At 46.6% G+C, this 13727-nt stretch overlaps 1 protein-coding gene across 3 annotated transcripts in view; it reads right to left on the bottom strand.

Annotated features, from left to right (window-relative positions):
- Positions 1-2565: 2565 nt before the first annotated feature.
- LOC116314952 (butyrophilin subfamily 2 member A2-like) overlaps positions 2566-13727 on the bottom strand; it is a 28831-nt gene continuing 17669 nt past the window's right edge. For all 3 annotated transcript variants that reach the window (XM_031733103.2, XM_039600275.1, XM_039600276.1), the window contains exons 7-12: positions 6740-6856; positions 5248-5289; positions 5093-5143; positions 4678-4734; positions 4535-4591; positions 2566-4230 (exon numbers count right to left, since the gene is read on the bottom strand). In XM_031733103.2, the coding sequence (XP_031588963.2) occupies positions 4160-4230; positions 4535-4591; positions 4678-4734; positions 5093-5143; positions 5248-5289; positions 6740-6856 (395 nt within the window). In that variant the 3' untranslated portion in view covers positions 2566-4159. The remainder of the gene's footprint in view (positions 4231-4534; positions 4592-4677; positions 4735-5092; positions 5144-5247; positions 5290-6739; positions 6857-13727) is intronic.

Below are 13727 nucleotides of genomic sequence, written 5' to 3'. Positions count from 1 at the left end.
TAAAGTGCATGAAGCATTGTGTCTGTGTGAAAGCAGCAGCTGCAGCTAACACCACAAGAAAAGAGTGCAAAAACAGACAAAGCAAAGACATTATATATACTGTACAGCCTACAGAGCACTGACTGATGAGCACAACACAGGAGGAAGCAATCAGAGGGAGGCACGCAAAGAAAAGCAATTGCCAGTTTCTGAAGATGAGACAGCAGGAGCTACAAACATGACGCAGACACAAAGGCAGCCAGAACAACAATGAAAAAGCTTGAAACCCAAACCAAACCTGACATTTAAGGCTGCTACAGACTGAACGTGCTGCGTAAAAACGACATCAAATTCAGAATTTTATGGATTCAAACGTGTAAGCTACACATGGGGAAAAAGAAGTGAAGCTGACATGGCGTGATGATGAGCTGGTCCTGAAGGTGAAAAGGAAGGGCGGTTTGAACTGTCGTTGGCAGATTTGGGACCAGAGGAGGAAAATCGAGCTTGGTTCGAGAAAATGAGTGCTGCAAATTCATCCAGCGAAATTACTCGGCTGGTGTGAGCAGCTCCATTAAGAACAGGTGAGTCTGAAAAATATTTTTAAAGCATGAGATATTGACACAGGTTTTACGCATCTGAGACGCGTCCTAAGCTGAAAGGACTGAAGTCATGTGACAGTATTACAGTGCAGAAACTCCAGTTGGTCCTTCATGCTGAGATAGTTTTAATGTTTCGCTGGTGTGTTATTGATGGAGCCTTAGTTTCATAATGATGGAACAGAAACATCTGTATGTGCCAGCTGTACCTGAGTCAGAGGACACAGCTGTTCTCAGGTGATCTGCTGCAGTGTGAGATGCTGCAGCCTGACAGCAAACAGGAAGCAGCTGAGCTCTCACTTCCTGTGTGTTTGCTTTCAGGTGTTTCTGACTGCATCCATGGTTTCTAATAATAACACGAGCGTTCACATTCACAGCACAGCAATGGGAATGTTTAATGCCGCCTGTGCAGTAGTGATGTTCCCGATGGTTAATATACCAGTTATTTCATTCTAACTTTCAGAACACTAAATAAACCACTTCTGCACTCAGTATTGAATCTGATGTTTGAGGCTACAGTTTGTCCGAACAGATAAAAGCTTTAATCATATTTCAGAGCCGTTTGAAAATGATATTTCAGTGTTCAATAACTGTCTGTAATCAGTCGAGTGGCAGTTCAGAAATGGTAAATGGCCTGTATTTATATAGCGCTTTTCTGGTCCCTAAGGACCCCAAAGAGCTTTACATATCCAGTCATTCACCCATTCACGCACTGGTGATGGCAAGCTACGTTGTAGTCACAGCCGCCCTGGGGCGCACTGACAGAGGCGAGGCTGCCGGACACTGGCGCCACCGGGCCCTCTGACCACCACCAGTAGGCAACGGGTGAAGTGTCTTGCCCAAGGACACAACGACCGAGACTGTCCGAGCCGGGGCTCGAACCTGCAACCTTCCGATTACAAGGCGAACTCCCAACTCTTGAGCCACGATCTAAGAAACAGTTTAGAATGAAAGCTGAAGCTGCGCGTCTCCTCCCTCACCTCTGTAATGGTAGACAAATTATCTGTTTACCGATTAAAATAAAACTAAATTTAAAAAAATAAAAGTTTCTCAATTTAAAAAAACAAAGGTTAAAAAAAGGGTCACCTCGAGGGTCACCCAGTCCCACAAATGTCCAGGTTTAAATTCCCCCTCCTGAGCTGATCATCCTCACGTGTTAGGGATTCCCGACTCTATCGTACTGACATCACCACAGGAAGGACATACGTGTTGGTCAGGTGTGTCACCATGGCACAAATGAAATATATTTTAGAAGTAAATGAAAGTAATATTTATTTAAAATAACTTTTAATCCCAGTCTGTGCAAGTGCTGAACAGCAGATTCATTGATTCTTTACAGTAATCTGATCGACATTTGTCACTTTGTGTTAACACAGTTAATATAAATATACATACAGAGGACACATGCACATTTATTACTGTACATTTCTTTACAACAGTCACACGGACTCTTCAGAAGAACCGAGGTCATGATGTAATCTGTAATCCATAACCAGGTTCTCTGAGTGAGGAGACGCTCTCGGGCTCCAGACGAGGCTCAGTGGAAACGCCGTGAGTGCTCGGTGCTTCTGTGACCATTAGCTGCCCGTTGTGTTGCTGTTGTGGTGATGACTGTAAGTGTGGTCAGCTCATGGACACGTGCAGAGCAGAGAGAGTCGACACGCCGGAGAGCAGGTGTGACAGTAAGAGACCTTTGTGTTTACAGTGAAGTCTGAAATGTGATGTTTGCAGCTGGAAGCATCATTAAAGGAGGTCCTGCTGGCTGTGTGTCTGCAGCTAACACAAACTGAGCACGCTCTTTAAATATCCTGTTAAACTCTCCTTTAGTTTTAGGATGAAATGAGGCTCCAAAGTGAACCAACGCATGTTGTAGCACCAGTTATCCAAAATCCTGTGAAGTTCCAACAAACATGGAATAACCAGAGGTGGCAAAAGTACAGACACTCTGGAGTAGAAGTACAGATATTTGTGTTAAAGAATACTCCAGTAAAAGCCGAAGTACTGATTCAACCTCTTTATTCAAGTCAAAGTAAAAAAGTACCAGCTCTGAAATGTAAAATAAAATAAAAAAATAGCTCCACTGGTTTGATGCAAAGGGAACTGAACCTTGTGCCCATATTAATGTAAAAATAAAATAATACAACTAAACAGAAAAATGAGTACAGTCGGGGCACTGGGGGGTGGGGGGAGCGTGGGGAAAGTGCTTTGACCTAGCCAGCTGCTGGGGGAGTGCCTCATCTCCTCGCCTCCTTTCTCTTTTCCGTCCCCCGGTCTCCTACGTTGTGGTTGTACAAACTCAAAATTAAAAAAATAAATAAATAAAAAAGTTTAATAAATTCCGACTCGTGGACTCAAGTGGACCATTATAACAAATGCAGTAATGGTCCAGTTGGGAAAATAACTCTGACAGTTCTGATCTGTTGGACTGATTCAAAAACATGAGGACTGACATGTAAGCTTTAAATGAGCACTCCTTCCCTTTAAATCGAAGCTCTCTTCTTCCTTTCTCATCTTTCTCCATCTCTGAGTGGAGTTAGTTTCGTTTCTCTGTGAGTTGGACCTTTAGCTGTCAGACACACTGACTGCATAGAAACAGTTTGTGTTTGTTTAGCTGATGCATCTGAAATTACCTGCAAAACGTTGCTTCCTTTCTGCTCCCTGGTCAGTATTACCAGCTACACAGTGTCAGTGAGCACAGCATATGAACATCTGACCACATGGATCATGCATAAATTGTCCTTTTGCCTCTTTCGCCCCTCTGTCCCTAAATTTCCAGTGTTTCGTGTTTGTCAGTGTGTTACTGTACCAGCTGTGTATCGAAGGCACACAAATTAAAATGTATAAATAAATATATAAAAGATGAAGTAAAAAACTGTTGTGAACATGTTCATAGCAACACTACATTTACATGCTGCCGAATCATCGTCATCATTATTAGTCTTCTAGCACCAATTCACTGCTCCTCATTCTCACACAGCAAAGATGGATTCAGCCTCCTATAATCTGTATTTACAGCGTACAGCAGATGTCAGCTAACATCTAAAACAGCATTAAGTTATGAAATTCTGGATTGAAGACTCTTAAAGTTCAGAATCTTTTCTTTAAATAAAGTGACAAACAAGAAAACAGTGCAGCTGATCGGACCCAGTTCAGCTGGAAAACAATAAAAACACGAAATCCGTTTTATTGCTCGAGGAGAGCTGAGCTCAGTCAGTCACAGCAGCTTCACCGGCTCACAGTTCATTTGATCGTTTTGTCCTTCTTGGCATCTTGAAGCAAAAGCAGAGCTCAAACAGAACGTTTTGGGTCATTCTGATGTTCACACAGTGCAGACAGCACCGCCCGCTCTCTGCATCTTTCACTGATTTTACAGTAGGTTTCACTGAGTCAGCCAAGCCTGGAGAAGAACTCGTTGGCACTAAGAAAGAGCCAATAACAGGTCATTTTAAACTGAACTGTGCAAATAAAAAGGTTTAAACTCTTCAGGAAACGACTCTGGCGATGCCTCTGGTGTGTCGGCCGCACAGCCGTCGTCTTGATTACAGCGTGTGTGAGTGCAGTCGAACAATGAACCCATCCTCAGTTTAGCCTGTGTTTGCCTGCACGCTGCCTCCGCCTTTCTCTGCACCACCTGCAGGGCGGTGCTCCTGGTTTTCTAAAAGAAAAGCAGACAAAACATTTTTCTCAGAAACGATCCAACAGCGATTTCTCGACTGTGAAACAGATGAATGCAGGTTTTAATCCTCTTCACCAGAGTGTGTGCAGCACAGTTAGAGCTGTAAGTATCTGGACATCAAATACTTCTCATTTTTCTATTCAGTGTCTGTTCACCATCACAGTGGACTCAAACAGTTAAGGTGTGACCAAAGTGCTACTTTAAAATGACATTTTTATTCATATTTCTACAGATTATCAATGTCTGCTAACTCAGTGCACCACAGAGCAGACACGAACACTACCTGCTCCACGTAGAAGGTTTTGGTCCTCGTTGTCTCGATGTGCATCTCCCTGCTCATCTGTGGAAACAGCACATCAGAGTGTAGCTGCTGAGTGTGTCAGTCATCTTATCTCATTGTGTTTGTGAGTGAGCCAAAGTCCAAACCTTCATCCTGTGGAGCCTCGTGGTCTCTGTTCCCTTCATTTGCTGCCTCTTGAGGTTCTAACAAAATCAAAGAAACAATCGTTGACAAACCTTAAAGAACTGTGACATGTGACACTGTGACAGGCTGTCTTTGGATGTGAGAGCTCCGAGACCCTCATGCTGCAGGATCACTCTTTGCATGACTACTAGAGTCCCTTTGAGCTGATTTCACATCACATTTCTGGTTAACGTTCCATCTTCCATGATGACGACTTCGACCTCACAGGTTTAAATTTGAAATATAGCCGTCTGCACAGTGTTGGTAACACTGTCATGGTCTCTACCATATATTTCCAAATATGTCACTATTTCACAGGCGTTCCAGATGTTGAACCTCTGCTGTGAGAGCACCAGGACCGCCTCCCCCCCTTCTTACCTTCTTGGAGCTCCATTTGTTGATCTGCATGGTTTTCACCTCCTGGCTGTTCTACAGCAGAAACAAACCAAAGCTTTTCAGTCAAGAACCAACTGTGGAGCTGTGACCCTCCAGTCGTGTCATTATAGATCTTTTTGACCTCACTGCAGAGTTACCTCCATTCAGTTGTCCGTTGGATTCATCTCCAGATTTGCAGCCTAAAGCAAAAGCAGAGGAACAAAGTTAGGAGCAGGAAACACTAAAAACTGAAGTTCTGTGAGACAAATATTGCTTCATTTGGAAAGTAAAATATGGATGTGGGAAAAAACAGCCAGATCCTGACTGGTTCACCAAAGATCTGATAGATATTCAGAGGTTAAGCTCTAATCTAATTTCAGTTACTGTTACTGTCACTTCCTGTTTTATTTTGTAATCCTGGATATGGTATACCTCTGTGTCTGGACTAACAGTCTTGTTAGTAACAGCGTCTTTTCCCAGACATCACAGACCAGGCACTCACATAACTGAAGTGTCGTTAGCACAGCTGGTGCTATAGAAACATTTAACTGAAGTGACTTAAGTGCAGGTTCCTCCAATCACTCACTCTGCAGCTCTACAGACTGCTGACCTTTCACCTCTGTAACAGGACCTGTTGGGACTTGCTGAGCTTTGACTTCTGGCAGTTAACAAAGTTTGAAGGTTGCTTTACTTCCTTGTAAACTTCCTGGATAGAATACAAAAATCAGTTTAATCAGAAACAACAGCTACCTCTCAGTGTACTGATGCTTTACTATGAACATTTTATGAATGGGCAGCAGGTGCATGTACTGGTCTGCTGTGGTAAAGAGAGAGCTGAGCATGAAATCAAAGCTATTGGTTTAGTGGTCGATCTACGTTCCTACCCTGACGTTTGCCCTGAGCTGAAATGATCTTTCCCCGAGGAGTCGTTACTCTTCCACACTGGGGTAGCTGAATGCCCTCTGATAGATCGCCGCAACAATCTGACTTAATGACTCCTCTCTGCACTGTGAGAAAACGTTTCTTCTGCTTCATACACTGTAACTGTGACAGCACTGTTACTTATGTAGCTATGGCTGGATACCTCTATGAGTCTATGACCACACAACAATATAGCCATAGCTACAATACGACTAAAGACGACTCAGTTTACAGGTTAATAGGAACGTTGTGTTGCCTGTGGCTGTGCTGTGTGACACTAATGTTAAACTGTTCGTCTCATTTAAAACGTGTGTTTGTGGACAGCCTGTGTGACTTTACAGACGGATGAACATTCGCTCTCTTTATGAAACAGCTAAGTGCTCCGTAGGCGGGGTCAAAACGGTGGCTCTGACCCCGCCTACTTTAACATCACAAAAACATGAAGCGATCACAGCAGCATGCTCCTGCTGATCGCTCAAACATGTCTGCATGTGACCCGAAGAGGTCATCGATGAAGACACGACGCTGACAACACGGAAGTGCAAAGACACTCCATCACAGCTCTGAAGACCTGAATCCAAAAGCCTAACAGGGTCTATGACTCTTCATCATTTTGATTGATTATTGCTGTCACTGATTTTTTGATCCGTGTTTGAACAATTCATTTTCAACATTACATCATATGTTTACTGTAAATGTTAAAAGAACATAACTCAATGTTTTACTTACATTTCTTGTAGCAGATGTATTTGCCTACTGCTATTACTGCTATTACTAGTAGTACTAGTACTATTAAGACAGACACTAGACTTATGGATGAGTGCACTCCTGGATTTGTGTCTGGACCTGTGAAGAATATGACAGAACAACAGAAATGAGCTGGGCTGCTTTACCAACAACTGAATTATTATTCAGGTTACCTTAAAATCCAGGTTAGGCTACATGAACAATTTCTCTTATTAATGAAATTTTAACAGTGACAGTGGTGTCCAAGAAACGATGTGGGCTTCATAGATAATTGGCAAACCTTCTGGAGGAAACCTGGTCTTGTTAGGAGAGACGGCATCCATCCCACTTTGGATGGAGCAGCTCTCATTTCTAGAAATATGGACAAATTTATTGAACCCCCCAAAATATGACTATCCAGAGTTGGGACCAGGAAGCAGAGTTGCAGTCTTACACGCCTCTCTGCAGCTTCTCTCCCTGCTACCCCCAAAACCCATCTCCATTGAGACTGTGTCAGCTCCCAAACAGACAAAAAACAAACTAAAAACCAGCAACAAACAATTTAAACATAAAAAATCACAAAGAAAGAACAATACAGTATCCACATCTGAACCAAAGAGTAAAACAGTGAAATGTGGACTATTAAATATTCTGCTCATCTGGACGTCTTCAGTGGGAGAAACATTTCGTCACTCATCCAGGTGACTTCTTCAGTCTCAGCTGACTGCAGGTTTCCCCAATCTTATAAAAAGTACATTTGCACAATGCCTGAATGCAAACTCTCATGACCATTGATCAACAACCACTGATCAATTATTAAATATTACGTCGATCAATTATTAAATATTAGGTCTCTCTCCTCCAAGTCTCTGTTAGTACATGACTTAATAATTGATCAACAAATCGATTTACTCTACCTTACAGAAACCTGGTTGCAGCAGGATGAGTATGTTAGTTTAAATGAATCAACACCCCCGAGTCATTCTAACTACCAGAAACCTCGAAGCACAGGCCGAGGGGGCGGTGTGGCAGCAATTTTTCACACCAGCCTATTAATTAACGAAAGACCAAGACAGACTTTTAGTTCATTTGAAAGCCTGATTCTTAGCCTCGTCCACCCCAGCTGTAAAACTCAGAAACCAGTCTTACTTGTTATCATCTATCGTCCACCTGGGCCTTACACAGAGTTTCTCTCTGATTTCTCAGACTTTTTATCTGATTTAGTGCTCAGCTCAGATAAAATAATTATTGTGGGTGATTTTAACATCCATGTAGATGCTAAAAATGACAGCCTCAACATCGCATTTAATCTGTTATTAGACTCAATTGGCTTCTCTCAGAATGTAAAAGAACCCACCCACCACTTTAATCACACTCTAGATCTTGTTTTAACATATGGCATAGAAACTGAACATTTAACAGTGTTTCCTGAAAACCCTCTGCTGTCTGATCATTTCCTGATAACATTTACATTTACAATAATTGATTACACAGCAGTGGAGAGTAGACTTTATCAAAGTAGATGTCTTTCTGAAAGTGCTGTAACTAAGTTTAAGAATATAATCCACCCACTGTTATCATCTTCAATGCCCTGTACCAACATAGAGCAGAGCAGCTATCTGAACGCTACTCCAACAGAGGTCGATTATCTTGTTAATAATTTTACCTCCTCACTACGCATGCGACTCTGGATACTGTAGCTCCTGTGAAAACTAAGGCCTCAAATCCAAGTACCTGACTCCGTGGTATAATTCTCAAACACGTAGCCCAAAGCAGATAACTCGTAAGCTGGAGAGGAAATGGCGTGTCACAAATTTAGAGGATCATCATTTAGCCTGGAGAAATAGTTTGCTGCTTTATAAGAAAGCCCTCCGCAAAGCCAGATTCTTACTCTGGATGGCATTACCTTGGCCTCCAGTAACACTGTGAGGAACCTTGGAGTCATTTTTGACCAGGACATGTCCTTCAACGCACATATTAAACAAATATGTAAGACTGCTTTCTTCCATTTGCGCAACATCTCTAAAATTAGAAATATCCTGTCTCAGAGTGACGCTGAAAAACTAGTTCATGCATTTATTACTTCCAGGCTGGACTACTGTAATTCATTATTATCAGGATGTCCTAAAAACTCCCTGAAAAGTCTTCAGTTAATCCAAAATGCTGCAGCAAGAGTCCTGACAGGGACTAGAAAGAGAGCAGATTTCTGTTAGGTGTAGGCTGTGTGCAGGCAGGAAAAGGACCCAAAGTGCAGACTCCGGAGACAAACGTGAACTTAAACAGCTTTAATGCTGAACTCAAAAAAGGGTAACGAAACTTCCAAAGTACAAACATTAACACAGGCCGGAAAACAAAACACACAGCATGAGTGAGGGTAGATAAGAGTAGATCGCGACAATGACAAACTGAAACACAGGGCTTAAATACATAGAGGGAGCAATCAGGGAATGGGCAACAGGAGGGAAACACAGCTGGGGCAAATCAGGACTAACGAGACAAGGAAAGCAAAACCAGATACACTAACATGAAACACGGACTTTCAAAGTAAAACAGGAAACATAACACAGAGACGCAAACTTAACAAGGGGATACAGCTGACAGGGGAGACAGAGCAACTATAGAACACAGAGACAAATCATAAGACAGAACTAAGAAACCCAAAGACTAGAAATGATAAATAATATAATAAACTCAAAAGCCCTGGGTCAACGACCCAGGCATCCTAACAGTACCCCCCCCTAAAGGGCTGGCTCCCAGACAGCCCAAACCAAAACACCAAAACAAAAAACAACCCAACCAGGGCGGGCGGTGGGGGTCCAGGACGGAGGGCTCGAAACAAACCAAACACAACCCAGAGACCAAAAACAGAAAACACTGGAGCCCAGAAAACAACCAAACAAAACCAGGCACACGACAGTGCCAAAAAAAAAAAAGTTCAGGGGGCCGGCCCGGAGGCTGACGGCACCAAAGTCCAAACCTGGGTCGTTCAGGAGGCCGGCCGTGCGAAAAGCAACGGCGGCGAGGCAAGCGAAGAAGGTCCGGAGGCCGGCCACGCAGAGGGCAGCGGCGGTGAGCCAGGCGAAGGAGGTCTGGAGGCCGACGGCCCAAGAGCCCAGAAAACAGGTCAGGGGGCCGGCCGGGCGCGAGGCACCGGCGGCGACGGAGCAGGTCAGGAGGCCGGCCGGGCGGGAGGCACCGGCAGCGACGGAGTTCAGGGGGCCGTCCACGACGGTGATGACAGTCCGCCATCAGCCTGGAAAGTGGCCGGACAGGACGAGGACGTGCAGGCTGAGCAGGGCGAGGACGTCCAATCAGAGGCCTGGAAGGAGGCCGGACAGGACGAGCAGGCCGGATAGGACGAGCAGGCCGAGCAGGACCAGACGGCATGGAGACCTCAGGCGCAGACGAAGCTAGACGGAGCGAGGCAGGACCAGGCGACACTGAAGGCGAAGACACGGAGGCCAGACCAGGCGAAACAGAGGCTGAAGCCGGACCAGGCGAAGCTGAAGACACGGAGGCTGGACCAGACGAGGGTGAAGACTCGGAGGCTGGACCAGACGAGGGTGACGCTGCAGGTGACGCTGAAGCTGGACCAGACGAAGGCGGAGCTGAAGCCGTAGCTGGACCAGGCGAGGACGAAGCCGTAGCCGTAGCTGGACCAGGCGAGGACGAAGCCGTAGCCGTAGCTGGACCAGGCGAGGACGAAGCCGTAGCCGTAGCTGGACCAGGCGAGGACGAAGCTGCAGGTGACGGCGTGGGAGCCGCAGGTGGTGGCACTGCAGGCGACGGCATGGGAGCCGCAGGTGGTGGCACTGCAGGCGACGGCGTGGGAGCCGCAGGTGGTGGCGATGAAGGCTGGACGGGCCCCTCGGACCCTCCAGCGGAGGCAGAAGGCTGGACGGGCCCCTCGGACCCTCCAGTGGAGACGAACAAAGGCTGGTGCGGGTCTCCAGAACCCCCAGCGGGAACAGAAGGCTGGACGGGCCCCTCGGACCCTCCAGCGGAGGCAGAAGGCTGGACGGGCCCCTCAGACCCTCCAGTTGAGACGAACAAAGGCTGGTGCGGGTCTCCAGAACCCCCAGCGGGAACAGAAGGCTGGACGGGCCCCTCGGACCCTCCAGCGGAGGCAGAAGGCTGGACGGGCCCCTCAGACCCTCCAGCGGAGACGAACAAAGGCTGGTGTGGTTCTCCAGAACCCCCAGCGGGAACAGAAGGCTGGACGGGCCCCTCGGACCCTCCAGCGGAGACAAACAAAGGCTGGTGCGGTTCTCCAGAACCCCCAGCGGGAACAGAAGGCTGGACGGGCCCCTCGGACCCTCCAGCGGAGACGAACAAAGGCTGGCGCGGTTCTCCAGAACCCCCAGTGGGAACAGAAGGCTGGACGGGCCCCTCGGACCCTCCAGTGGAGACGAACAAAGGCTGGTGCGGTTCTCCAGAATCCCCAGCGGGAACAGAAGGCTGAGGTGAGAGGCGAGCTAATGTTTGAGCTATGGATAGAAGTTGAAGTTCTATTGACTGTTGTAACGATGGTAGCAATGGTGGGTTAGGTGGTGGATTAGCAGGTAGCTGAGCTAATTCTCCTGAGCCTCCAGAAAACGAGAAAAACGGCTGGACGGGCTCACCAGAGCCTCCAGCAAGGTCAGGAATGGGTGCACGAGCCTGCTGGGCACTAGCCGCTCCCATCTGAGGAGTAGGTATGGGTGCAGAGGTAGGCTGTGTCCTGGCAAGCCTCACGCTGGAAACCGGAACAGGCGACGGCTGGGCAGCTGCTGTCCCCACCCAAGGAACAGGTACGGGTGCAGGGACTAGCAGAGCCTCAGCTGGCCTGGAAACTGGAGCAGGGATCAACTGGCCCCTGGCCCCCCTCACCCGAGGAACTGATACAGGTGAAGGGGATGGCTGGACCGCAGCTGCCTTGGGAGCAGGAGCACAGGAAGGCAGAGGAGCAGGCCCAGCAGAGACAGAGTGGCGACGGTGTGAGTGTCGCTTTCTCCGGGAAGTGGGAGGTGGCAAACTGGGCTGCGAATCCTCAAAAGGACCAGGCTGCGATGAGGAAGCAGAGAGTTTGTGAAGTTCAGAACGTGGCAGACCCATAAACAGAGCGAAGGACTGCAGCGGAGTGAGTCTAATGTCCGGCGTCATGTAATGCTTCTTCCTCCGCTGCTTAACCCTCTTGTCGGACTGGAAAACCTGGGGTGGAGACGAAGGTGTAGTGATTGGAGATAATGAGCATGTGCTCAATCTGATAGACCGAGGCATAGGTGCCGGCTCAGCCGTAGTCATGGCAGTTTGGAGGCTGTGGGGCCCTCCCCAAGCCAAACATGACCCATAGAAGGGTGACTCGAGCTCCCGGGCATGCTTAGCCTCCTGCCTCACCCTCTCTTTGAGGAAGGCAGAAACTGCAGGTCTCCGATACCACACAGAGTCTGCTGGGTCCATGTTCTGGTCGCGATCTTCTGTTAGGTGTAGGCTGTGTGCAGGCAGGAAAAGGACCCAAAGTGCAGACTCCGGAGACAAACGTGAACTTAAACAGCTTTAATGCTGAACTCAAAAAACGGTAACGAAACTTCCAAAGTACAAACATTAACACAGGCCGGAAAACAAAACACACAGCATGAGTGAGGGTAGATAAGAGTAGATCGCGACAATGACAAACTGAAACACAGGGCTTAAATACATAGAGGGAGCAATCAGGGAATGGGCAACAGGAGGGAAACACAGCTGGGGCAAATCAGGACTAACGAGACAAGGAAAGCAAAACCAGATACACTAACATGAAACACGGACTTTCAAAGTAAAACAGGAAACATAACACAGAGACGCAAACTTAACAAGGGGATACAGCTGACAGGGGAGACAGAGCAACTATAGAACACAGAGACAAACCATAAGACAGAACTCTAAGAAACCCAAAGACTAGAAATGATAAATAATATAATAAACTCAAAAGCCCTGGGTCAACGACCCAGGCATCCTAACAATTTCTCCTGTTTTGGCTTCCCTTCATTGGCTTCCTGTTAAATCCAGAATTGAATTCAAAATCCTGCTCCTCACATACAAGGTCTTAAATAATCAGGCCCCATCTTATCTTAATGACCTTGTAGTACCATATCACCCTATTAGAGCACTTCGCTCTCGCTCTGCAGGCCTACTTGTTGTTCCTAGAGTATTTAAAAGTAGAATGGGAGGCAGAGCCTTCAGTTTTCAGGCCCCTCTTCTGTGGAACCAGCTTCCAGTTTGGATTCGGGAGACAGACACTATCTCTACTTTCAAGATTAGGCTTCAAACTTTCCTTTTTGCTAAAGCATATAGTTAGGGCTGGACCAGGTGACCCTGAATCCTCCCTTAGTTATGCTGCAATAGACGTAGGCTGCCGGGGATTCCCATGATGCATTGGGTGTTTCTTCTTCACTCACTATGTGTTAATAGACCTCTCTGCATCGAATCATATCTGTTATTAATTTCTGTCTCTCTTCCACAGCATGTCTTTATCCTGTCTTCCTTCTCTCACCCCAACCAATCACAGCAGATGGCCCCGCCCCTCCCTGAGCCTGGTTCTGCTGGAGGTTTCTTCCTGTTAAAAGGGAGTTTTTCCTTCCCACTGTCGCCAAAGTGCTTGCTCATAGGGGGTCATATGATTGTTGGGTTTTTCTCTGTATGTATTATTGTAGGGTCTGCCTTACAATATAAAGCGCCTTGAGGCGACTGTTGTTGTGATTTGGCGCTGTGTAAATAAAATTGAAGTTGAAATCTGAAGGACGGCCATGTAACACTGTCAGGACTAGGAATGGGTATCGAAACCCGGTTCTTGTTGAGAACCGGTTCCCACTGTTTCAATTCCTTGGAATTGTTTGCCATTTTTGCAAACGATTCCCTTATCGATTCCAGTCGCCCCGAATGACGTCACCACGTTGCGGAGCGTCATTTACCTGGCAGGAAACATGGCAGCTCAAACGCTCAAAAGTTTGGTTATACTTTACAAGAACAGATG

Source organism: Oreochromis aureus, linkage group 16 (genome assembly GCF_013358895.1).
Source record: "Oreochromis aureus strain Israel breed Guangdong linkage group 16, ZZ_aureus, whole genome shotgun sequence".
Classification (NCBI taxonomy): domain Eukaryota; kingdom Metazoa; phylum Chordata; class Actinopteri; order Cichliformes; family Cichlidae; genus Oreochromis; species Oreochromis aureus.
Note: the sequence above shows the minus strand (reverse complement) of the source record. Positions and strands in the feature narration are given on the sequence as shown.